Here is a 27,142-nt window from a genome sequence, read left to right as displayed (position 1 = left end):
ACAGTCTAGTGATTTCATGATGAAGCAATTTCCCCTCCCAGCTCTGGGAAAAAAAAAAAAAAAAAAAAAAAAAAAAAAACCCCAAAATTTTATCTGAGCTCGGTCCTGTTCCTCCCTCTCCTTTGCCTCTTTCTCCCCCCAAAAGTCCCAGCTTTACAACCTTTGGATGTCTTTAGGGGTTTGGCAGTTGGCACACAGCATCACAGGGGCACACAGCATCACAGCTCTGCAGCCAGCAGCCTCTCTCCTTGTTCAGTGAGCTGAAATGCCAAGAAATCCCTGCCGTTATCTCCCTTGGTGGCAGCTGTGGTGGCAGTCCTGGCTCCCCAGCTCCAGCGTGGGCCAGGTGCATCGTTCAGCGCCATAAACCCCTCCTGCCACACACTGGGTAGAAGTCTTGCGAGGCAGTCATACCACAGGTGAGCCGGTTCCCTCTGCCCCCCCGGGCTCCTGGAGCTGCCAGGGATGCAACTCTGGCACATCTCCATCCGCTCGGCCAAGGCACCCTATGCAAACTGACCCGAGGTGACGGGGATAACGAGATCCCTCGGGCCGCTCCTCTGCCTAACACCCAGGAAAACCAGAACAACAGATGGAGACCACGCTGCTGCCTGTGGTGCTGGCAGTCCCACGGGCTGGGTGGCGCATCCTCATCCCGATCCCGATCCCATTCCCATCGCTATGCCCGGAGCGGCGCTGCCGGCTCCTCGCGGGTGCAGCGCGCGGCCGGCCCGCCAGGCGGCAGCATTGCCCGCCGAGTGCCGCCGCCGCTCCCCGCAGTGAGCGAACGGCGCCGCAGCGAGCCCGCACGGAGCCCGCACCGAGCCCGCACGGAGCCCGCGCCGCGGGAGCCGCAGCGAGCCCGCACGCGGCTCCCAAGGGCCACCCGTGGCGCCAAGCGGGGCCGGCGAGAAATCGGATGGACTGAAGGGCTCACCCCGTTCAGCCCCGGATATGAACCAGCACGGCGGGTCAGAGGCGGGAGGTGCAAAGGGATGGGGAGCTTCAGGCTGCGCGTCATCATCACCGCTATCAGCGTTTGGTGATGGTGAAGGGTCCTGCACCATAAACCGAACTGGAAAGCCACATTTGGCATAGCTGAACTGGGAGTCAGTCATAGAAGCAGTGAATGGTTTAGGTTGGAAGTGATCTTAAAGATCATCTAGTTCCAATCCCCCTGCCATGGGCTGGAACACCTTCTGCTATGAAACAGCTGCTTAAAGCCTGATCCAGCCTGGCCTTGAACACTTCCAGGGATAGAGCATCCACAGCTTCTCCAGGTAACCCGTTCCAGGGCCTCACCATCCTCACAATAAAGACTTTCTTCCTGGTAAGCAATCTAAACCCAGCCTCTCAGTTTAAAGCCATCCTCCCTTGTCCCATCACTACATGTCCTGGTCAGAACTCCCTTTCCAGCTTTCTTGCAGTCCATCTAGCTACTGGAAAATGCTTCAAGGCCTCCCCAGAGCTTGCCTTTCTCCTGACTGAACAACCCCAATTCTCTCAGGCTGTCTTCACAGAAACGCTCCAGCTCTCTGATCACTTCCATGGCTCTCCTCTGGACTTGCTCCATCAGGTTCATCTCCTTATGTTGGAATGTGCATCAGTGCTCCCCATCATGCAAGAACTTCACACCTCAGCCTGAAGAGCTGCCCCCTGGAAACTGTCTATCCTAAACTTAGCACTTCTGCCCTAAAACTCCATCTCTTGACGTCTATAGCTTGACAGCATTTTTTTTTGTCTTTTTTATCCAGCTCTCATACTGCTGCCACAGGTACAGTGATGGTGTCTTTTTCAGAAGCAACTACACCTTATAATTTACAGAATTTTAATAATTAGCTTCTGCAGACTCATTACATACACAGACATCAAAAAGGGAAAATCAGCACTAATGGGGGAAGAGAGGTGGAAACAACTTGACTAAGGTGATGTCCCAGATCCGTGTGTGACCAAACAGTGCCTGGCGTCCACCCCTTCCATCTCCAGTCCTGCTGGTTTCTGCCACTTGGAGCAGCAAAAATTCCAGCCTAAGGAAGTCCTGGAGAGGGAGGGTCAGGACAAAGAACATCTTCCTAGTCTTCCACACCAGACTCACTCAGCAACCTGGAAACCCTGGTGTACAAGTGTGGGCTGTGGAAGAGCTCCCAGCAGCAGGGACCCTCCAAGAACCCATCCCTCTCTCTCTCTGTGCAAACTCTTCAGCTGCCACAGCTTTTATTGCAGGCAATGGCCAGTCTGACCCTACAAACGCAAGAGCTGTCAGCCCTGCAGGGACATGTCCCAGCACAACAACAGGTACTGCTCTGCCTGCAGCCCTCCGGCTGCTCCCTGGACATCTCCACCAGGACTGTCCCTGAGCAGGGACCACCCATGTGGATCAAAGGCACCACACAGTCCCTAAGGCTCCCCGTGCTGTCTCCTGTCACTCTCTCCCCTCCCCAGAGTCACCTGTCCATTAGCACAGACTTGCCCAGACCACACTGAAGGCAACCAAGATTTTGCTCCCCACACCCAGACTGCAGAACACAGGGGCTGGTGCCAGGGCTGCCCACTGCCTTCCCCTCACCTCCCCTGGGCTCAAATGCAGCGAGCAGGGGGACAATCAAGGAGATGATGGGGAAATATCTCCCAGCCACACCTGCCAAGGAGTCAGTGGGACAGGGGAGGCTGCATGTGAGCGGCCGGGTGTAACTTCCACCCTATCCCCAGTGCCAAAAACAAGCATGTTAAAGCTAATCTACCCCTGTCTCAGCTCAACTGCTTTTCTGTGACTAAGCCCCTTATAATGGTTTTACTAAAATCCCCTTTTGATGGAAAAAATCCCAGCTGGAAGTTTCGGGCAGCGGCACAATGTGCAAGTCTGCGTGTCCCTTTCCCCAGCTTCACAAAAGCCTCTAATCGAGTGGAAAATTTGCTGGAGGCCAGAGGTTTAGGCCTGCAATTATTTTTTAAGGGATTATCAGGAGAGAATGGCGGTACTTACGACCCTCCCTCTCTTTGTGCTCTGCTCTGTGCTGCTTTCAGATGGTCTCAGCCAGAAACCTAAACCACCGCAGCTGGATCCAGCAAAGCCAGGGCTTGGCTGGGCAGCTTGCCTCCTCTCTGTCTCACAGGACAGATCCCAGACTCCAGGTTAGATCAGTCCCACTCCAGCAGCATGCCATGAACAGAAGTGCTTTTCCACAGAAGCAACACTCTGAGATTTATTTTTTTTTAAAGAAAAGCTTGAGAAAAAGCAAACTATTCCAGCCCCCTGAGCCTCAGTGAACTGAAAAATCAAGGAGCCAGGAGGGATGAGGTCCATGGACAGGCTGGGCTTTGGCTCTGCAAGGCCATTATGTAGGAGGTCTTACACAAGTTACTTGCAGCAGGCTCCAAAAAAGACTTGGCACAGAAGATGTGCACACTGTAACACCCAGCTTTTGAGGGCTCTGCTCCAAGGGTGGATCCTGGCATTGGGGTCCTCGGTGCTTTAGTGGCCTCTGAGAACAGTCCTACACCACCAAGGATCCAAAACAACTCCATGCCAGGCACAGAGCCAGTCATGTCAGCACACTGCTGGCCCTCGTGTCCGAGGGGCTCTGTGCCTTGCTCAGAGCTCCCAGGAGCTGCCTGCACTCACTCACACCTGGCCCAAAATCAGGTGCTGCTCCTCTTCCATCAAATTGCCACATTCCCACTTGCCTAAGAACAGGTAAGCCATAGCCAGAGGGAGCAGCGATGCTCCCTGCTTCCCAACAGTAGCCTAAGGAAGCGGGAGACCTGCTTTAATTCCTTCCTCCCTTCACTTCCAACTCATCCCATCTGGAGAAGGCACAAACCAACCACAGGAAAAAGGGCTACTCTTCACTGTTCCCATGGAAGCCACTCTACAGTGTGGATGATAATTCCAGACTTGGAGCAAGAAACAAAACATGTGAAGGAAGCAATGGCTGAAGACCTCTCAGCAGGTGGCACAAAGCAGCTGCTGGCTAAAAGGAGAAGCAGGCTGTGATCCCCCAGCTTTCCTGCGTAAGATGTTTCAAAACTAAGTGGCAGCTGCTGCCACTGGGGCTTTTTGATCTTATTGTGCCTGCGTGTGCTCTAAAAGCACCTGGGCAGGCTGAGGGGCCAGGATGCTTGCTTTCTGGATGGTGGTCAGACTCAAGCACTTGGGGCAGGTATTTAAGTAAAAAACTCAGCACCCGAGGGGTGTCAAACCAGAAATAATTTTAAAACCTTAGACAAGCACAGAGAAAAAGTCAAATGAGGTATTTGTGGAATTATGATGCCTCCAGGAGCTAGGTGGTGCCTAAGCTGGGGATTTTGATTTTGCAATTTTGAATGCTGCCTAAATGTCATTTGGCTTTGTTTTGGTTTTTTCTTGGATCAGGTTTTTTGCCCCTCTCTACCTCATTATCTCCACCCACATGGACACTGTTTCTGCAGGATTTAAAGACAGTAAGATAAAAAGTCAAATGGCCAATCCTGCTCAAAATTGCTCATTAAGGCTGATACTCTTTGAGATACTCTCTGAGTCTGCTCTCCAAGACAGCCTGTGAAATCCCAAGATAAGGAATGCACAGTCACCAGTAAGGAGTAGCATAGGATGTGACCTGTGTGATTCACTAGTGGCACGAGAAGTGTAACAGCAGCTCCAGCCCCAACTTCTCACCCAAATAAATGGAGCACTGTGCAGAGTGCCACAGAAGAGCCATCCTTTGCTACCTCCAAGGAAGCAGATCTCCCCCAGCCTGCTGTTCTCAAGCACCACTGGTGAGCCTTGCTGTTGGAGCCCTAGGTCCTTCTGCTTATACAAAGTCTGCTGTCCACAGATAACCTGGAAAAGCCCTGCTTACAGTATCACTGAAACACCATGGACTTCCAGAGATCAGTATCCAAATTCTGCACGGAGGTAGGATCATACATCCTTGGATATTTCTGAAAAGGGTTTCTCTTACCTGTATATAGCCTGCTGCCCCCTTACTCAACCACTTCTAGTTTACTTCTAATAATTTTTCTCCCTATCTACCTCAATTTTTTTTTTTTCCCCCAGATTAAACTGTATTTTTAATGCTCTCCACAACTGGCAACAGAAAAAAGTTGAGGAGTTTTCTGTTTCAGACAGCCCCTTCCGTCCTGGATGAACACTCCTTTCCCTGAGTCCTCGCACTCAGCTCCCTGCAGATGCACCTCAGATGCTTCAGTCAGCCTTGTGAAGAGCCCAGTTATCAAGCTGCACTGTACAAGTGGATTGCTAAATGTATGATAAACATGTCTGGAAACTATTACTATCCTCACGAGTATTTGTGTCCCACAAGAGCTGAAACGAGAATCCTGACAATGTAAAGAGATTTACCTCACTGGGATGTTACAAAGATTTCTTATGTTTCAATATTATAATATTGTTAAGGTATATATTATAATTGAAATACAACTTGTCACATGCTCGTTTCTGTCCCATCTGTGCCACTTCCCTAAAGAATGAGCCCTGCAGACAGAAGGGTTTCAAAACACATCTGCAGTTACTGCTCTGGAGCTGTGCTCTGTCAGAGGCTTGGTGTTGAAAGGACTGTCTATATGTTCAGCTGCAAATTGTTACAAACGTTTAAAGAAGCTGCAGTTTCCAGAAATGAAGGACAAGTTATTCTTATTATGAAAGCTGGGGAATTTCCAGGGTCGCTGGTGTGCCAGCAGAGGATCCAGAGCCAGGACAGATAATCACCACAGAAGAATCTACAAGTGCCTAAGGACCACCTATGCAACATTTGCACGTCTCATGCACCAGGTGTTGCTCCCTGGAGCACATAATTTGGGCATGCACTCAGTGTGCCACTCCTACCAGCTCCTGGCTTCCACCAGAACCATGTCACTGTCACGCACTGCCTAGAGCGACGTGCAGAGCGAGGAGCGCCAGCCCCAGCTCAGAGAAATCTGTCATTGACCAAGAGTATGTTGTGTCAGTGCAAATCCAGCCCACAGCTGGGAACTGGCAGGACATACTTGAGGTATCACACTCACAGCGCAGGAACAGAAAAACTGCTTTGCCCACAACCACCCAAAAACTGCAGGCAGTTTAAGTCACAGGCTCAAAAGGAGGCACACAGAGAAGCTGGGGGTCAGGCTCCAAGAGAGACACAGATTCAGACTCCAGAAAACAGGCTGCAGAGAGGAGCTCATCCCAGCAGCAAGTGTCACACTGCACACAGATGTGCTTTCTCTACAGAGGTGAATGCACCTAACACAGCTCTGGTCGCTCAGTCCACAGATCCTACACACTTCAAGGATGGGAGCACCTCACCTTTATGCATGAGCTGTTCTCAAAAGCTAAGGCTGAAATCCTGGCAATAGTTCCCCACTTTCTTAAAAATTAAAAGAAAAACCCCACCCAACACAACAAAGAAAAATAATTAATAAACCATCCCAAATCAAGAGTCTGCTGCAGCACAGAATGAAAAAGTGCTTACTTTTCTTCAGGAACAGATTATATTTCTTGTATCAGGCTGAACATGGCCATGGAATAGGACTCAGCACATGGATACATTTCTAGAGGAGCTTTATTTTAAAAAATATGCAGGGGGAAAACCTCTCTCAATACAAATCCTATGGAAAATATTGCTCCCGTAGACAGAAGAGAGAGCAGTTCTGTTTGTGTACTCAGGCACTGCATATATGAAGATATTTTAGAGGCCTCTATACTTAGCCATTGTGGTTTCAATCTTTCCCAGGCCAGAGGTAGCTGTGTAAGCATATAGTCAGCACTAGCTAAACAAGTACTTTTGAAACTGTACTATTATTACCAAATTAGTTAAAGAAGGTTTCTTTTAAAAAAAAGACCAAAAAACCAAACAAAAAAACCTCACCCTGAAACAAAACCCCATCACCTTTCTAGCCCTTAGAGTGAGATGTGTTTTTTTCCAGTATCTCTTTTCATTTAACTGCAGCCAGACCACTTCAGGTGATGCTTTCAGCTGACCTCAGCAGGCTGGCAGCCCTGGGTCCCCAGGGTGCTCCAGGGACACCAGGGCGCTCCAGGAAGCCGTGTGGGTGACTCAGGCAGCACAGCTCCTTCCCCTGAGTCAACGCTGCCCCAGTGCTCCAGCACCACACCAAGGGCACTGACCTGTTGTCTCTCAGAGGAAATAAATGGGTGCCTGACCACGCTGGTGGTTGGCAAAGCCAACACCAAGCTTTGCACAAACACTGGCATTTGGCGACGTGACTGCTCGCTGTGTGCGTAATTACACTGCTGCCTTCCACCCTGCTCTGTCCTGGATTGCTTCCATGGCTGCTGTGTTTCACCCACTCCTAAATGCCACCTGAGCCTTGGAGGAACAGCCCCAGCACTGCCCAAAACTAAGAACCTGGAATTTTATTGCTGACCCCACCTTTGGTTGGCTGCATGACCTAAGCAGGTCTCTCCTACCTTTTCCTCTCCCTTGCTTTCCCCACATGAAAAAGGGAGAGCATGAGAAGAATCTCTTCTGTAAAATGCACTGAAAGACACTGGTGGAAAAGCCCATGTAAGAGAGGGCCATAAAGGTGAATTATGTGAGACCGCATTATTAATTAGGCACACTGATTAAACATTCTGGGACTTCTGTCAGTAGAAAAGGCATTAGGGAAAATAAGGAAGATTTGTAAAGAAAGAAATTAAGTCTTTGGATTTGATATAATCACGACCTATGATCTTTCTTTAATCCAAGAGAGCCTTGGATTAAGGACCAGACAGGTATTTCCCCCTTTGATGTGAGGGAGTTCAGTATGCCTACTCTACAAGAAATTCTCAAAAGGTGCTGAGCATTAGCAGGAGGTTTTTTCCACAGGCAACTCAGCTGCCTATAATTACCTGAAGAAAAATTTGTCCTCTCCTCCTTCCCTAGTCCCAGGGCTCTGATCACATTTTACATTTGTGCCGGGGACTCCATTTTGGAGCCATGTGACATTTACAACACACAGTCTGAAAAACACTGGATCTGAGATTTGGCACAAGCTTGCTGAAGGTTCACTGAAAGGTTCACCAAAAGGTTTGTGACTCTTCTCAGCACAACCAGGATCAAGGTACAGTTTGGCACTGCATCTTGCAGCTTGGGCAAGTAAAAAATATGATCAAACTTGGAAGCTTTGACCAAGATGCATTCTGAGAGTTTCAGTTCAGTTTAGGCACAAGCTCAGTTTAGGCTGGAACAGAGAGCAGCCAAAGGATCTGCACTCTGCATGGCAAAGGGCTTGGCTCAACACAGGTGACAGGGACTCACAGCAGACCTGGCCACTACCAGCACAGAGACAGCCATGGGAACATCAGCACTGCAGGTCAAATAGGGAGTCACCTCTGAAGCAAATCCCCCACAAGTCCCATCACCCATGCAAGTGATTTGCAACTTTGAGCTGCCTTAGAGCTTGCAAATGAGATTTTCTCTGGAAGAAACTGCACAGCAGACCATGCTTGAGGAGGACACTCTGTGCATTCTCCACATCCATGGGATCACATATAAACTAGTCCAAAATAACACTCCCCCATCCCTCAGTGCTATTGCATGGGTGCCAGGTATCCAGCACCACCTGAGCCCCCTCCAGGTCTGCTCCTCCCAGCCCACTCTGCCACAGCCACCAAGAACTGGGACTCTGCTGCCCAAGAATTGGAATGCAGAGGTACAGTAGTACCTGATTATTTGGGATATCTGTTTTTGAGCACCATCTGCTGGATATTACAACTCTTAATCCCCTCCAGGCCGGAGATGCTGGCAGGCTGCCTGTGATCACCCAGCGGGGGTGTGGAAACAGGAGCCTGACCCAGGCACCCCCAGGATGCCCTGGCATACAGTGTGCCAGTGTACTGTGTGAAGGCACCACAGTGGATAAATCAGTGTCCACTGAAAACAATCAGAGCCCAAAGAGACATCCACCACCAAGAAAAGTCAAACCCAGCATGAGCCTTCCCCACATGACTGAGCTGCTAACAACTGACTGAATCTGAATGAAACACTCTGCTGAAAAAAGATGCCTATGAGAACACCTAAAATGCACTGCTCCCCAAGAGGATGGAGCTGCACAGGCTCTGATGATGGAACATCTCCTGCAGCTCTGACCTGCAGAGGTCACCTGTCCACCACAACGCTGGAGCAGATGGCTGGCAAAGAGTAACACAGACAGGGGAGACAAGATGGGCAACTGTCACCTTGAATCTACAGTCCACAAGGAAAAAGCCAGCAGCCTCATATCCTACATTTCAGCCTTCAGGTGGTTAGAAAGCTGTGGCCACTTCTGATCCCAGTAATCATTGAATGCAGAGATGTTCAATGCAAGGCTTAGGCAGTGACTCCTCTAAGCTAGTGTCCACTGCCAGATGTCTCCCAGGAAGACATTGGAGGTTTATAGGGCCAGGAAGAGCTTTTAACTGGCTACAGCTGGAAGACTGTCCAGGAGAAGGAAGCCCCACACACCTTCTAAATGAGCTAGAATAAAATTAATAAACTGTGTGCAAGATTTTTATCCATATATCTAATCCTTTCTGCATTCTACTATGTTCTCAGTCTCAATTATTTATGTGCTGTAACAAAAAAATAAGCTTCCCGTGTGTCAGATGTTTAATTTCAATTTCATTGGAAACCTTGTATTACATAAAAGTATACACAGGAATGCCTGGTTTACTTCTCTGTACTTCTAAGTTTATATACTTCTGTCATGTTGCTTTTTATTACTATTCACTCTAATGAAGGATGCATAGTCTTTTTCAGTCTTTCCACACCTCCAGGCATTTTCATCACCTTGTTCTGTTAAATATTTGTAGCAGGGTGATCAGAAATGAACTCATGATATTTTATTTTTAAGACCAGAGTCCCAGAGAACCACTTGTAGGGTGATCAGAAATGAAGGCATGCTATTTTATTTTTAACACCCAGAGAACTGCTTGCCTTTCCACCAAGGAGATCCCACACACCCCCAAGGCCAGCGGGCTCCTCCTCAGCCAAAGCCAGGGGAGAAACAGAGGAAGCAGGGCTTGATAGGGGCTTGGAACACAAGCTGTATGAGGAATGTTTGAAGGAGCTGGGGTTGTTTAGCCTGGAGAAGAGGAGGCTCAGAGGTGACCTTATTGCTCTCTACACCTTCCTGAAGCGAGGCTGTAGACAGGTGGGTTTGGTCTCTTCCACTGGGCAGCACTGACAGAACCAGAGGACAGAGTCTCAAGCTATGCCAGGTATAGGCTGGATATTAGGAAAAATTTTTTCACTGAAAGAATAATAAAGTACTGGAATGCTCTTCCCAGAGAGATGGTGGAATCACCACCTCTGGAAGTGCTTAAAAAAAGGCTGGACACGGCACTTGGTGCTGTAGTCTAGATTCTGAGTTCAGGTGTTAAGGCACAGGTTGGACTTGATGATTTTAGAGGTCTCTCCCAGCCTCATTATTCTGTGATTCTGCTTCACCCTTTCACACTGCAGAATTCACAACTACTGCAGGAGTTATTTGCTCCCAGCCCATGCCAGCCAGCCTCGGCTGTGGTAAGGCAGCAAAAAGGCATTAACCCTGCTCTCTGCTAGGAAACAAAGTCTCCCACTCATTCCCGAGAAAAGTTAAAGGTACTCATTTCTGAGGGACTTGTGGGGTGGGCAGACACAGCGCAGCTCTCCCAAGATAGCTCAGAAATAACCTGGGAGGATCCCAGATGAAGGCTGGGTGTCTTCTTACATCTGTCTGGTTTCCGAGATGGAGTGTAAACAGTGGCACATTAGCTCAGATTAATTACAGGCTGCCGGTATTTTGCTTTCATGTAGCGAGCTCTGGGAACATAACACCACTGATAATTAAATAGCGCCTGCCATCAAAGGGCTCCAAACCACCCAGCAAAGCAGGCAGGCAGCTCAGGCAGGGCTGCTGGGGTGGCACTCAGCAGCAGCTTAGCAGGACACAGGAACACAGCACGCTTGTTTAGGAAATGAGAGATTTCTACTGCAACTACAGAAGGAATTATCACGTGTTTTACATTAAGTACTGTACAGTCAGACCTGAGCAGGATCAGCATCAGTGCCAGGATGATCCATTTACACACAAAGTTTTATATCCCATGAGAAAGATAGTTTCTCCCATGATAAGACTCCCTGCTTGCTTTCTTTTTTTTTTTTTTTTTTTTTTTTTTTCCTGGAACAATGGCTCATTAATGACTGAAGAATAAAAAAAGTTATGCCCCGCTTTGTTTTCTGCAGGATGAGAAAAAGCAGAGAAAAACGCATGGAGTGGAGTTAATTTTCTATGTCACCACATCCCCTCCTTCCACACACGCCACTGCCCACTGCTTATGTGATTTTGTGCCAGGCTCGCCAGGGTAGCAGTGTCAATATTGGGGTGGATGATCAAACCTTCCTTCTCTTGTGCCATATCCCATCTGGGTTACCACATCCCTATTCATTTCCTTTTCTGTCCCTGCTTTTTCCAGACTCAAAGCTGCTTTTCTGTTCTTGCCCCATCCCCTTGAATCAATGCCCACCAAGGTCAGGGAAGACCATGGGCAGCTGGGATGGCTGAATAAATTGCTCCCCAAACCAGCAGCCCTGAACCCATCTGATGTTCTCTTAAAGACACCAAAATGAGAGGTCCATGTGGAAGCCAAATGGAGAGCAGGGGTTGCTAGGACATAGCTTTATGCTCTCACTTGGAACAAGGGGCAGAACCAGTGGAGGGTGCAGGTTTTTCCTGCCCACCACAGCTGCTGGCACTGCCTTGCAGAGAGGACTGGGAACCTGCAGCTCAGGCACCCAGCATCCCAAGATCAGCTGCCCTTTGCAGGCAGGACCTAGGGACTGGGGACATCAACATACTGAAATACACATCACATCCCTTTAGTATTCCCAGAGTAACACAGAAACTCCAGCTGGAGCATCAACAACACTACTGAAGGGCAAAAACCTTGCTCTGTCCTCATGAGCCCAGGATTATCACTGGGTTTCACACAGCCTGCCCTCTGTGTAGGGACAGTGACTGATTCAGCAAATTTCACCTTCCCCAGACTTCAGGCAAGGCCACAGATGCTCTCCAAACCCACTTGGGCTGCAGCCTGCCCACTGACATGGGACAGCCAAAATGCCTGGGCAGGAGGAGATCCACAGCAATGACAGCCACAGGGAAAAGGGCTTGAGGCGAAAGTAGGAGAGGAGCAAACTTCACACAGGAGCAACACTGATTTTTGAATGGTTAATTGCATGTTGCTGTGGTTTAGTTAATAATCTGAAGTGAGACACACACTGCCATGTCGCACCTCCTCACCTAACAGAGGCATCTTTTTGACACATCATGCAGACTGCCATTGTCACATAATGGTTGAATAAAAAGCCTTCAATATTAAAAGCCATGAGTATTAAGTCTGCACCCACAGCATTTGAAACAGCAGCTGGAACACACTGTAAGGCACCAAGCAATAAAGTACAAGAAACTCAAGGAGACAGAAAGCTACCAAACTTCTACAATATCTGCCAGTATTGATCAATTACTTACCACCTTCCTATGAACCATGGACAGCCAAAACGCAGGACCAGACAGAGAGCCCACAAATGAAGGTAAAGAGAAGTACTTCTCTGCTTTCTCACACTCCTGAGTAACAAGAGAGGATAAACTACACTTGGGCTGGCTTAAATGGCAATTGTAATCATTTGCACTCTGAGCTGCTCACAGCTATCAGTGCCCAGGTAAAGCCCACTAAGGAAAGGAGCCAATCAGGCTTACCAGAAGTCACAGAGGCTGGGTTAACCCCATAAACCTCAGTTCCCAGCCCTCACCCTCACAACTGAATCCTCCAAGTGAAATCTGGAAGCCTTCACTGCCATTAGCATGAAGTTTGACCCTTCCAGAGCCTTTGGATCTCTCACTTTAGACCAGGATCCTGGAGTGCCACGAGCTCTATGCCAGCAAAGCTGGGTGGCTTTGGTCTGCAACATGTGGCTTGTGCTGCAGGAGTATTCAGGGGCCCCAATGTGCTAGGCACTACACAGACAGAAATTAATTCCCATAGTTACTGTCCTCCTAGATAAATGTAAAATCTTATACTGAAGAGTTTTCTCACCTCCTTTTTCAGCAGGACACTCATACAGCAATACTGGCATTCCTCTCATTTACAGTGGCATAAGGGAGACGACTGAAAAACATATTCAGCTGCCAGAGATGTGACTGCAGCATGTCAGATGTGCAGGCAAGTGACCCTGGAGAGTTCATGGAAAAAGAGCAGGGCTTTCCACCCACTCGTTTGCCTGACTATGTCCCCCAGAGCCCCAGCAGATTTATGTCACCATGCAGCCACAGTGCCCTGCTGCTGTTACTCAGATGTGGCAGAGACCACAGCGATCTCAGGTGGGCTGTGTCCACCCCTTGGCACTTCCACACCCCAGGAATATCTTCCTTTCACCTGAAATCACTCCCACTGCTCTAGCAGAAAGAGCAGGGGAAGACAAGCCAAAAAGCAGAACTAGAAATTGCAAAACCCAAGCCATCTTTAGTCACCAAGCTGCATCTGTTCCTCACACATTTTGTGGAAGGCTACATTTCTACTCCACCACCAGTGAAAGCCCAAGGTCTCCAGCTGTCAGTGTGCTGCCAGTGCTGGGGTTCTTTCTGATATATTTAGAGCCCACAGCATCACACCAGCTCCTCTGCTCATTAAGCCATGATATTTGAGCTATGACTTTCATTGCTGCTTTCAAGGTAATCTATCTGAACAACCTCTCAGACTGTAAATCTGGTTGCTGAGCAAGAAAAATATGGGTGCTCCAATGTGACTTTGTCACTGCAATGAGCTTGGCTTTTTATTTAGAGAGCAGGTTTTATGTCTGTCTTGCAAGGACAAGCTCCTGATCAAGACTAAAAGTCTGGGTGAGACAACTGACCAATGCATCTGACCCAAGGCTGAAAATAAAAGCTGGCTTCCCACCTTAGTTTCCAAGTAAACTCCACCAAATGACGCAGCACCCCATACTGCATTTCACAGGCAGTACAGATATATTTAGCCCAGTATGCCCCTCCCAAGGCACAGTGTGGGGCACAACTGGCTGAGCAGAATCCAGGCAGGACACAGGGAAACAAACCAGGCAAACCATCCTCTCCTACTCAGTAGCACAGCTCTTGTTCACTTGCTTTGTTTGACATAAACAAATAAATAAAGCCCCAAAACAAGGAAACCTCACAAGAGAGTTTTATTTTCAGGTCAGGCAGCAAATCCAACAGTTGTAATTATGTCCTGGAAATTAGCAGTTTAACTTATTTGTGTTGTTGGGTGTTCTTTGCATTTCCATCTGAGAGTCAGACAAAACCAGCATCTACCCTTTCCCCAGAGGCTTGTGAGAGAAAATGGTGCAAACACCACACAAGCAGCAGTACATGTGAACGTGGAATCTCCTTCCATGGATGTGAAACAGGGAAAACCAGCCACCTGAACAGTGATACTTGGGTGCCTGAAGGAGCACACTGGTTGCTTTTGGGATCTAGAAAAGTGCCCGAGGGAGAGGAATTTCAGTGGTGTATAGACAACAAACTTGCAAATGTCTTGGTGTATTTCAGAAGACACCTCCCCTGCAAGATGCTTTCCAGGGGATCACCCCAGGGCTGAGGGAGGGTTAGAAAATAAATGTAGCTCTAGGAAGCTGAGTTTTTGCCCTGAGGGCCCTGGGAAATGATCTCCTCCTCAGCCTCCATCAAATCAGATAACAAACAAGCTGAATTATTGTGATTAGAATGATAGAAGGCAGTAGCTGCTCAGAAGCATCCACCAGGCAGGGTTTTGGCACCAGCTGGTTGTACAAGGTGACGAACCAGAGATGTTTCCAGCCAGAAAGCTACAAGAGGCTGTCTGCCTTCTCCAGAAGGGCTCTCTGCCACACAGGAACACGGGGCATCTTCTTGGCTTCCATGTGGGGCAATCTCCTGGCCTCAGCTGAAGAAATTACACACTGAAGTCTTAGGCATAAAAGACTTTTCAAATCAGGAAGATGATCCATTGCATACTAGAAATTAATCAAGAAATCACAGCAAAACATGGAGTTGTGTGAACAGGAGGATCCTGTCAAGACCCCGGGCTGCAGCTCTGCCTAACAGGGCTGGCTTTAGTTCAAGTCTTTGGGAAACTCTCACTCCAAAGGATGAACCTTCAGTTCCAAGCTGGCCCAAGCAGAGCGTGACTCCTGAAGGAGCCCTCAGTGCAAAACACAAAACCACTTCTCTTATCATTCTCCTCATCCCCAAAAGGGAGGCAAGGTGGAGTCAGGGAAGATTTGTGGCCATGATAAGACTTTAATGTCTGAGTAACACTGCAAGCACAGAGACTTTTGGTTTCTCAGACTTGCACTACCTCATCCTCTCCTGTGACAATTTAAGAGGCTGACTGGAGTGGCTGTCTCCCAGACTTCCACTCCTTTCCCCTAAAGTGTGCTCTCTTCAGGCCTTATACTCGCGTCCTTCCCTCAGCCAAGAGAGGCCAAGCACAGCATTTTGCTCATGTTATTGCTGCCCCAGACAGCCAGGAGAGGAGACTATTATTTAAAGATGTGCAGAGTGAGACTGGGACATGATTGTAGTTACTGACCCCTGGGCACCCTAAGCAGAGGACCACAATGTGCTGAGATGTGAATAACCCTCCTCCTGCAGGAGAGCTGAAGAAACCTCTTTTTCTTACCAGACTTTTTAAGAAGCAATAAAATATTTTTCTCTAATTAGAGGTCGAAATATTGTTTTTCAAAACTCCTGCAAGTCATTCCTATCCTACAGGTTGTGTTTGTATCACTGACAATGTCTGTTACCCAAACACAGAGGAATGACAGGCACAGCTTCTTATCTCTGGCTGGGTGTGTGCAATGCTTGGAACCAAATTTATGATGCAAATATTTGAAGTTAAGTTTTCAAAATTCAGGTCTCTTCAGTAGTTCCTGCTTTAGCACACTACCACTGTATCCATAATGAAAATCACTTGTTAAAATACAAAGAGCACAGTAAGCTCTTCAAACACAACCAAACATCACTCTTCCTCTAAATACTGGCCAAAAAGGTTAAATACTCACCTAGCTCATCACTGTTCCAGTGATGTAATGCTTGTAACAGCCCTGCCATACACAGGAGAGGTTTCTGTGAGAACCAGCCTTTTCTCCTCCAGGAACAAATCTCCCCCTCGTTTAGATTAATTGATTTCACACATAGTTGTTTATGTGTGTGGCCTCCCTTGATTTTCTGAGCTCTCCTCACTCCAAACAAAACAGCTTAGGGATGTAGATGGAGCCAACTGCATCTGGGAAGAGGGGAGATAACACCTCAAAGCCAGACAGAAAAGGACATTGCTTGCTTCAGAGGCTTTTCTCTGGATGACACTTTGAGGCAGCCTGACAAAAGCATGCTTTGGGGAACACCATAAAACTGCTTCAGAGACACACTGCACAGAGCCCGGCAGGAAAAACCTCCCCACAATGGTGGCAAGGGGAAAAGGAACTTCTGAGGAGAAAGATATATGGCAAGCTGTGAGACTGCAAACAATAGATGAACCAGAAACTGTCTTAAATTTTAAAACATCCTGATTTCATATAACAGCTTGTAGCTAGACTGGGAGAGCACCAGGATCCTCATTTGTGCATGGAACATGTACCAGGCAGCTGTGCAGCACACTACCAAACGCTGGTTCAGAGGGAAAATTTATCTTTGGAAAGAAATCTGGGCATTAATTTGAAAGCACAACACAGAGCAAGAAAGATTAACAGCCCTCAGCCTCTCCAGCCATGTGGATACACCACGGGTTCAATCTGCACTGAATTACAAGTCATCACTGACAAAGTATTGAAGTAGCCAGCCAGCAAAACCAGTGGAAATACACTTTTGTGGATCTGGTCAGAGAATAGAATCTCAGCTCCCCAAGAAGGGCTGGGATTTCAGCATTTCCCTGCATCCCAAATAGAGATGAAAGGTCAAAACATTACACTATTACATGGTATGAACAATTCCAAATGCTCTTGATTTGAAAATGCAGGGGTAGGAAGGAAGATATTATTGGTAGAAACAAAACATTCAAAATGTTTTAGCAGAATTTTCTCTGTCTACCAGCACTGTACAAATGTATGGGCCCTGGAATCCTGTCTTCCATTTTCATCCCTGCTGTGCAAAAAAAAAAAAAAAGTGGACAGGCTGGAGAGGGTCCAGAGAAGGGCCACAAAGATGGCAAAAGGAGTGGAAAGCCTGCCAGTGAGGAGAAGCTGAGAGAAGAGGGGCTTGAGAAGAGAAGGCTTAGGGGTGATCTTATCACCATCTTCCAGTATTTAAACGGTGGCTACAAAGAAAATGGAGACTCCCTTCTTACAAGGAGCCACATGGAAAAGATACAGGGTAATGGGTTACTCCTGGGGAGACTCCAACTGGACAGAAATGGAAAATTTTACACAATGGAAACAATCAGCCTTTGGAATAATCTCCCTGGGGAAATGGTGGATTCCCCAACACTGGACACTTTCAAGATTCGCTGGACACTGTGCTGGGCCATCTTGTTCAGACTGTGCTTTTGCCAAGAAGGGCTGGATCAGATGATCCTTTATGTCCCTTCCAGCCTGTGATTCTGTGAAAATGAAATGTTGATCCAAAAGGAGAGATTCTGGGTGTTGACGTGAAATTTAAACTCTTGTTCTGGATATCAACATAAAATGACATTTAAATGTCAATTGGAAACAGAAATCATTAGGTTTTGAAACATCACTACAGAAAAGCATGTTTTTCTTCTGAAAATTTCAATTAAGATCAAACCATGTTTTCTTCTGGGAGGTTTTTTTCATTTTACCAGCTCTGTGTTTGTTTGTTGTGCTGCTTGAGGATTGGACATTGGCTCCAGGCATACGGATGTCTGCACTGAGGCTATCCACACTGGGGACACATTGGAGATTCCTTACAGAAGTCCAGGAACACACCAGCACCCAGACTTTCTTAGGAACCTGAACTGTTACTGTTAATAGAGTAATTAGCTATTTTAATTGAGGGAAATGGTGTAAGGTGTCAGATGAGTAGCAAACAGAAACTCACTTTGCACACAGAGGAGAAGTGGGGTCTGCAGATACTTCTGGATGCCCTCCAAAGCATCTCCTCTTCATCAGCATGCAAGATTACACATCTCTCTCCAAAGGTTGGCTTTGAAAAACCTTGGAGAGGAAAAGGCAAGTGGGCCTCTGGAAGCACTAAACTACCTCTAAAAACTCATTACTTATTTGGTATTATTCCTTTGCAGAAGTAAACCCTACAAACAAAAACCTAACTCCAACCTCAGTAACCCACAAAATTTGTAACCCACAAAAGGTGCAGACAACTTTAGGCAGATGTGCAACTACCAGCACCCTCTGCCCTGTGCAGGAACAAGGCTGCTGTGGAAGCAGGGACAATGACAGCAAGCAGCATTTCCCTAACACCTGCTGCTTCACACCCACGGGACAAGGGCACAGCACAATTTACAGAGACTGGTCACAGATGCAGGGCCCCAGATTGCCACTCATCAAGACAGTCTGGCAGATCCAGCCAGCACAATGCTGAGGTATGCCAAGAGAAAGCCTTGCCAAGGCAGGAGTGACAGTACCAGGCGATGAATTTGATGTGATGATGCTGGCATCAAAGCCAAAGGCTTCTGTACATGTGGACAGAGCAGCTGAAGAGAAAAGTAAAATGCATTTAGGTGGAGTCACAACTGTTGACTGAGCAAACCAGCAGCATTTGCCTGAAACCAAACTGAGAACAGATTATGTTCAAGCAACTCTGGAGCTTTTAACATCAGACCAGCACTTGCGAGCTGATGGACTTTGTGGATGTCACTCTACAACTTGGGAATGGGTGTTGCTTTGGAGCTCTTCCAACCCCAGGTTGAGTTTAGGAAGCTATGACCACCCCACGGCAGCCTCTGACACCTGTCCCAAGGTGTCAGTGAGCCACAGTTCCCACAGGACTGAACCCTATCCCTGGCTGTGGACAAAGGTTTTCGGCTTTGTGAAGATCACCTCTTTTATCAGGAGGAAGAATGAGTTACTGAACCAGCTGGGAAGTAAGAGATAACATTCCTTGTTGCCTCAGGGAGCTGCAGGAATTGGTAGAGGTACAAAGCTTTCCATGCCTGCTCTGAGGCATCCTGGTGGCCAGCTTCCATCTGCCCAGCTGCGATGGACTGCATGAAGCACCAGGTTTGCCAACTCAGACCTCACCCAGACTTACCAAAAGCAACAACAAAATAACAGAACTTTCTCAAGAACAAGCAACAAACTGACAGAACTTTCTAATGTATTTAAAACACATTTCCCAGTTCAGCCTTGCCCATAAGCTAAAGTAAGGCTTAGGTAGCACAAACTGTGTCTAAACTTAACTATTGCTTCTGGCTTGGTTTTATGCTTGACTTGAAGGCACTACCTGGCCCCTCTAAGCATGGCCTGGTCCAGACTTTCAAGGTCACCCCTCTAAACTTTTTTTTAGTTCACGAAATGGGGAAAAAAAAAAAATTATATATATATATATATATATATACACACACCTACTCCTGCCAACAGCCCAGTGTCAGCTGTGCTGACAAAGATGTCTCCATGGTCACAGCTGTGCCCACAGAAAATGCTGTGGCTCCCCTTCTTTCACAGGCTGTGGCACAGACACAGTCTAACACAAGCAGCCAAACTCAGACAGTAAATTGTTCCTGGTGTTTGAGTCTGACCTAATTGGCACCATTTTCCTGGAAGATAAAGAAGTTTTATGTGTCTTGTAGACAAAAGTTTGCGTTGTTACCTGCAATGGGGTTTTTTACCACTGGGGTGTAACTGCTTCTATGCAGAAATACAGACCCTTACATCTTTTCATGCTGTGGAGGAGAGCTTTTGAGCCTTCCAACAGGCTCCTTGGAAAACAGCAGAGATGCTCAAAGAGCCTGTGAAGCTTCAGTAAAAACTGAACAAAGCCAGTGCTGCACTTACCAAGCTCACCCAGCTGAAAAACCTCCTTGCCATTCATAAAAAAATTATTAGAAGTTCATTTTGAACATTGGCAAAACTCCCAAACAGCTAGTTAAGAATAGGTGGAAATGGGGAATAGTTAAAAAAAACAGAAGAGAAACCAGGACAGGTAATTGGTCATAATTCACAGGAGCACTCACTGCACTCTACCTGTACCCCAGGCTGTGAAATCTCCACAGGTGGAATAACAGCTGCAGCCACCCACAAGGCTGCAGATGTTGCTGTGAAACCTGGTTTGTGCACACCACACACGGGAGCAAGAGCTGGCATCTTGGTCTAAAACCAGAAACTTCCATTGCAGTGTAAAGAATAATGGGGCTACCCCGTAAATATCTGCATCATCTCAGTGTAAGACTGTAAAGCTTCAGTTAGTTTTCAGAGATGCAAAACTGGGCAAAATTGACAGTGATGACAGCCACAGGACACTACAAGCCTTCCCAGCTGTGACACAGGAATTATAATGGCAAAATATTTACTAAACAAAACCCTGACATGCTGCCAGGACCAGTATTTACAGTAATTATTAAAAAATCTGAGCCACAGAATATAATAAAGGAACCTGTAGAATTGCTTGAGCTGTAAAAACAGAGGAGTGAAAAAATATAATAAAGGAACCTGTAGAATTGCTTGAGCTGTAAAAACAGAGGAGTGAAAAAGTGGAACTTAATTTGCCTTTGTACAGTATCAATTTTTTATGATTGGAGACAATTTCAAAGTACTCAGGAACACCTCAGGGAGTAATGAACCTGACAGTCACAAAATTATTTTTTCTGAAAAATGTTCCATTAATGAAGACATGCTTGGGCTCATATGTCTCTCTCGACACTCTGTGATACATAACAAAGCTCAGAAAGGTTTTCCAGCTAGGCAAGGGAGATTCTCATTTAATTTGCTTTACAGCTCCAACTTGTCCATAATAGAGGTGCTACAATGCTTCAGAACTCAGTTAAACAATGGCAGCAAACCAGCCAAAAAGCTAAATACAGAACAACTGGAAAGGAAAGACAAATTTAGAGAGACCACTGAAATATTAGTATTCCTGTGACTTTTGTTAACCCTCTGTCCTTAGTGATGGACAAAAACAAATCCGAAACACATGTTCCACCCAATCACTTCAGTCTCCCTCATCTCCAATTGAGATGGGAGAGCTTACAGAAAATGTATTTTCCCTCAAATCCTTCAGTGTGCGTTCACAAATCTCTCTCTATACAAAGACACAACGTTGCTCTGCTTTTCTTCCCCTAAGACAAAAACTATCAAACCCTTTGAGCCTTTCCCACGAGCTCCTTAAAACCATAAATTAATCAAAACCAAGAGCTCTTTACCCATCCCTGCATGCAACAGTGCCATGAGCTCTCTGGCCACAGACTGATTCCCAGGAAAACTCACTCCATTTGAGTGGTACGTTCTGCACTAATTCATCTCATTCTGTTCTGCTCCAGAGGCTGGGATGAAGCTTTGCAAAATGGACTAGTCACTCTGAATAATCAAGCCCAGACTACTCAAGAATGCCCAAGTATCCGAAATAGTTGAACCTCAGGGAAAAACAGGACCTTTGACAGCATTTGGAGTTGGATACCCCAAATCAGCAGGCATGAAAGCCCTGGCCTGCAATACCTTTGCTCTGAATATGAGAGTATTCTCAGATTGTGACTAGTCACTCATAGTCACTTATATTCTCATATAAGTGACTAGTCACTTTGAATAATCAAGCCCAGACTACTCAAGAATGCCCAAGTATCCGAAATAGTTGAACCTCAGGGAAAAACAGGACCTTTGACAGCATTTGGAGTTGGATACCCCAAATCAGCAGGCATGAAAGCCCTGCAATACCTTTGCTCTGAATATGAGAGTATGAAACCCAAGGCCACCGGGTTAGCTCAAAGAGGGGAGAGGAGGCCAGGACTCAAACCACCTCTCTCATGTGGCAGACCACAGCATTAGTTGCAGGCATGCCTGGAAAGAGAGAGCAGTCAGGGGTCTCTTGCAGGGTTATGCAGGACATGAATGGTTTGATCCTGACGGTTTTATTTAGATGGAGAAGGCTGCCAGGTTGGGCCATATTTACTGTACCAAACTCAGAAATTCTAAAGACAGCGACTTCTGTCCAGCCTGACAGAAAGAGGAGCACTCCCTGTCCTCTGCTTGTCCTTCTCTCCAGCTCCTCTGAAGATGAGGGGCACATCACTCACTTCTCAAACAAACTCACACAAAAGCCACCTTGGAGAAGTCCAGCTCTGAACAAAGCGAAATAAGGAAGATGCCTTTGCAGGGAAGCACCTACTGCTTCCCCACTGCTGGATCCCTATGGGAGCAGAAAGGGGCACTGTCCCTTTTGAGCTGGACAGGGAGCAACTCAGCATGCCTGGTCTCTGGGAGCAACCACAGCCAGGGAGGAAAACTGTGGGCTATAGTGGGACAAGGGGAGATTTCCTGAAGCCCGCTGCAGAATAAACACTCAGAGATGAGAGGACAAGGGACCCTCCAGTCCTGAGGGCTGTGCAACCAGATTTAAAAATAAAACCTAGGAGAGAGAGAACTGGCTTGCCCAGGACCTTGAAAGAGCCAGCATCCACCGAGAAGAGGGAGCAAGCAGAAAACCACGAGCCCGAGGCAGCCAGGAAACGCGGCAGCAGCAGCCAGAGCCACAGCCCAGCCACAAGAGAACAGGTCGGCTTAGGAGGGATGAAGCTGGCTGGGGAGTTAAATTTAGACAGGTAAACATTCCGAGGGGAAGAGATGGGGTTCACACAACCCTCATGTTTGCCACTGCCAGCCCCTGGGGAGAGCCCTTCAAAGAACTGCTCGGGGGCTGAGGCACCTTGGAATAGGGCTGTCGGGGCCAGTGGGTTGGGAGCACACAGCTCTGTGGGGCATTTTTACCCCAGCATTTGCTCCAAGCATCCTCCTGCCTGGCAGCATCCCCAGCGAGCAGGAAAGCTGTTGAGAGAAGCATGGAGGACACTGCAGCATAAGGAAAGGTGCGAATCCTGAGTACACAGGGTACAAAGGGACCTTGCAAAGGAAACGTACCAGGGGAAACCCAACCGGCAATATGGTTGTGGCCATTTTGAGTCAGAGCCTTTTGAGCTTCCTTTCAGAAGGAAAAAAAGAGTAAAATAACCAAAACCAAGGAGTCAAGTCTTGCAAACTCAGCCAGCCTCTAGAGCTTGAGTTATCCAGACTCTGTGAAGTGGAGGGGACACACAGCACTCCCTGCTCTTCCCTGCCTGCAGCTCTGAGAGAAGCCAAGAGAGCTCACTGCCTGTTTCACAGCTCCAAGGACAAAGGGAAGGATCCCTACAGGCAGACACACCACAGCCATCTGCAGTGGGCTGCCAGCAGCCGTGCCAGGCAGGGAGAGCATCCCCACTCTGGGGAGCTGCTGGGCCAGGAGTGACCCTCTGCCCCAGGGACCCCCCAGCTCCACCTCTCACAGAGCAGGGCAAGGCCTGCCTGAGCTTCATCAAAACTGGGAAGGGGCTGGTGGATCACAGGCTTGGTCTCATCTGTCATTCTGCCCATATGGTCCCAGCCAGTTGTCCCTGCAGTGAGCCCAAGAACTTGCACTTTAGTAGAATGTCCCTTCCAAAGAGACACCCCCTCTCTACTGGAAGATTTTAAGAGGTGAAGAAGCCTTTGGTCATTTGTTCTGAGGGTTAATCACCCTGCTGTTAAAAACACTGCTTGGTTCTAACACAGCCTAAATGCCCAACCACATGTCTTAAGTTCTCTTGAATTAGAAAGTTCTCCAAGCACCAGCTTCTTTCAGAGCTGCTGAAAGCAGTCAGGTATCCCACCATGCTACAGCTTAATGTTCTTTCTCAAATGCTACACAGGTCTTCATTCCTCAAATCTCCCATTAGAAAAGGATTTTTTTTTTTTAGTCCAGGAGAAATTCGCCTGAGCCCTCTCTGCGCTGTCTTCAGTTTTAATAAAGTCTGTGTGCCTTCTCCCAGGACGTGAAGATCCCTTTCTGTGCAGAAGTGGAACCAAATCACAGACTGTCCTGTCTTACATAACATGTCTTGGTTGTCCATATTCTGATTTTACAAGTACTGTGTTTAAAAGTCTCTCTGAAATGCTGTGTGCGTGTGTGTCCAATTTATTTGGAAATGATGAAATGGTTTTCACTCGAACTTTGATCAGCTGCTAGAAAAAAAAAGATCTTATGAATAGAAACAATTTATATTCATTTAAATGAGCAATCATGCAGTTTTCAGAAAAGAGCTGGTTTCTCTGTCTGCCTTGAAATCCAAACCCAACAACTTCAGGACAAAAGACTGAAGATGTGAAGCAGTCCAGAAACAAAGGGGCCTACTGGGCTAGAGAAAGGGACAAATAGCTTAAAGGTAACTTTAATTTTCACAGCATTTGATCTCTTCCTAAAAGAACAAGCTCCTGGAGACTTCACTAGACAAGAATGTTCATTTTTCTTTAAAACACAGGACCCCTGACTTTCTAGACCTAGCTCTTTCCAAATTTCTATTTTTTTTCAATTGATGTAATGAATTCTGGCAGATTGGGAGGGAAAGGGCTGAGAAAGAAGACTTCTCAGGGCTGGGAGCCTGCAGCCACAACTTCAGTTTCAGCTTTCCTAAACTGAGATCAGTCACACGTGGAAGGACATTTTCAATGTCCATCCACCAGAGACAAGGAAAGGACACAGGGGCTGCTTACAGCTCCTGAGAGGTGAGCTAAGACTGAAGGAGCCTGGGAGGGACTCCTTTCCAAAGGGAAGGGATCTGTTGCAGACACTCCTGGGTACAGGAATGAATGAGCAACGGAGCCTGTGAGCAGAGGAAACCCAAGGCTGGAATGGGGCCAGCTCACTTCCCCAGCTCTGCCTCCTGACCCGCACTGGCAGCTCATCCTCATGCTGCTCTCCTCATAGACTCAGCTATTTTCTTCAAAGAAGGATAAAAACCTGAGTAGTTGGGCTAGCTTCTCTGCACACGTGGCAACTCATCCCATACCCTGGATGTTTGGGGTGAAAAACATTCCACCTGAATTCTTGCAGAGCCCAACCTTTACCTTGGCTAAACCCAGGTGTCCACGAAGAGGACACTGGTTTAAGAGGAGTCTGTCTCTCTCTTGCCACCCTTGAGAAAGCCCACTTCTTTCTCTTTTGGGAAGAAGAGCATGTACCCAGCTTGGTTCTCCACTTACAACTGCACCTGACAGAAGACAGGCACCATCAGAAAAAGTGGTCCTTTCAACTCCTGTGTTGATGCCCAGCAGCAAATGTGGGAAGGAAGGGCCATGACAGGCTCACACCTGAGCATAGTGTGAGGGAAGGAGGGGGACACTCTGGAGATGTGCAAGCACCAGGCAGGGACAGATGGATGAAGATGAGTGTAAAGGAGTGTAAAGGAGAGAGAGACCTTGTGTGTGCCCAATGCTGTGTGGGTACAAAAGCCCTCATAAGGGCACCAAGAAAGAGCCCCCAACAGCTAGGAGATAAGCAAGCATTGAAGCACACAGTCCTCACATGCAGGTGATGTGGAGCAGAGGAGATTGTACTGGAAATGTGCAGGTGCACACAAGGAACACCATGCACATGCACCCAAGGTTTTGGCTATGAAGAAATTGAAGCAAGAGCTTAAATGCTAGTACACATGTAAGAAAAAGCTCTGTCACAAAGAACCCCGATCCCAAAGGTGAACAGGTGAGTATGTGGGTGCAGGCAGCAGGGCAAGAGTGATGATGATGATGGACTGCAGGGCAGCCAGGAATGCATTAAGAGATAGGTGAAAGTTGGATAGAGAGACTTACAGGGACACTCACCTGATGGCAGACGAAAACCATTAAAAACATGACACAATAAAGTGCATCAGAGCACACAAAAATATGTTTGGGGAAGTTGTTTTACCCGTACCACTAAAGGAAGTATTACACCACAATTCCCAGAAGAAAAACCAAGTTTCACAGAAGAGCGTGTCTGTCACAGACATAACTGGGATGCTCATGCCCTGGTTCTGTGAAACCGGGCACACTGTCACTTCTCCTCTGTGCTTCCAAGAGCACAAGGACCCTTTCCCACACGCCATGGCTCGTGCTGGCACATGGAGCCACACCACACAACACAGGTGAGAAGGACACTGTGGGCGCTCCCAGGAAAGCTGCTGTGCCCAGGGAAAGGATCCTCCTCTGACAGTAAAATCTCCGTGCTCACAGTAAGGTCCACCCCACTGGAGTAACATCTGTTTTGTGAACTCCTGTCTGTCATGCCTGAGGAACATCTGTTTCATCAGCACCCCGGAGGAGCATCCCTCACGCCCCAGCGACATCCCTCACACCAGGGCTGGCCCCTCACACCAGGGCTGGCCCCTCACGCCCCGGCAGCGTCTCTCACGGCACCGCAGGTCTCTCCCACCGCAGGAACACCACCGGGACCCCGTAATCGGCCCCAGCCCCGCGCTCCGGTGGCCCCTCCGCTGTCTCCGCTGCGGGCTCTCCCCGGGGCTGCTCGGCCCCGACGGCCCCTGCCCGCGACAGGGCCCGGCCGCCGCGGGGGCTCCGCGCAGCCCGACCCCGCAGCCCCCGCTCCGCCCCGACCGGCGGCCTCACGGGGCCGGGGGCGCCTCCCGGGGTCGGCGGCAAAGCGCGGACGCCTTTCCCGGGCTGGGAGAAGCGGCAGACCCCCGGTACCGCCCGCGTCGCCTCCCGCCCCTTCGGGGGCCGCGCAGGGAGGCGTCCGGCTCCGAGACGAGCCGAGCCCGGGGGTCCGCAGCGCCCGGCGCGGCCGAACACCTCCCGGCCCCCGGCCTCCTCCTCCCGCCCTCCTGCCGCCGGGCCGGGGCCGCCTCCTACCTGCATCTCCCGGGCGCCGCCGGCGGCAGCGGCAGGTGAGCGGGCGCCCGCGGCGGGCACGGGGCTCCGCGTCCCGCTCGGCGGCGTCGCGGCGGCCGGAGACCGCGAGGGGACGCACCTGCCCCGGGGCCGCCGCCCCGTCGCCGCGTCGCTGGGGGGGCCCGGGCGGGGGCCGGGCCGGGGCTGAGCTGCGGGCCCGCTGCCGTCGGGGGGGCCGCGCTGGTGAGCGAGGGAGCGGCGGGGACAGAACGCCGCGCTGGAGGCCACCGGGCTGGCTCCCTGCGCGGCCCCGCCGTGCCCGGCAGCGCAGCCCCCGCGGGCAGACTCGGGCTCTCGAGTGTCGCTCCCAGCGCATCCCGCCGTGCTCCCTCCCT

At 48.6% G+C, this 27,142-nt stretch overlaps 1 protein-coding gene across 2 annotated transcripts in view; it reads right to left on the bottom strand.

The window, feature by feature from the left end:
• Positions 1-26,913, bottom strand: part of WNT5B (Wnt family member 5B) — a 67,746-nt gene extending 40,833 nt beyond the window's left edge. The window contains exons 1-2 of one of the 2 annotated variants that reach the window (XM_041484365.1): positions 26,769-26,913; positions 12,469-12,564 (exon numbers count right to left, since the gene is read on the bottom strand). In XM_041484365.1, coding sequence (XP_041340299.1) covers positions 12,469-12,564; positions 26,769-26,774 — 102 coding nt within the window. In that variant the 5' untranslated portion in view covers positions 26,775-26,913. The remainder of the gene's footprint in view (positions 1-12,468; positions 12,565-26,768) is intronic. The other variant, XM_041484366.1, reaches the window with a different exon arrangement.
• Positions 26,914-27,142: the final 229 nt, after the last annotated feature.

This window comes from Pyrgilauda ruficollis, unplaced genomic scaffold (genome assembly GCF_017590135.1).
Source record: "Pyrgilauda ruficollis isolate IOZ18807 unplaced genomic scaffold, ASM1759013v1 scaffold66, whole genome shotgun sequence".
Taxonomy (NCBI): Eukaryota; Metazoa; Chordata; class Aves; order Passeriformes; family Passeridae; genus Pyrgilauda; species Pyrgilauda ruficollis.
The sequence above is the reverse complement of the archived record's forward strand: the minus strand, read 5'-3'. Positions and strand labels throughout refer to the sequence as shown.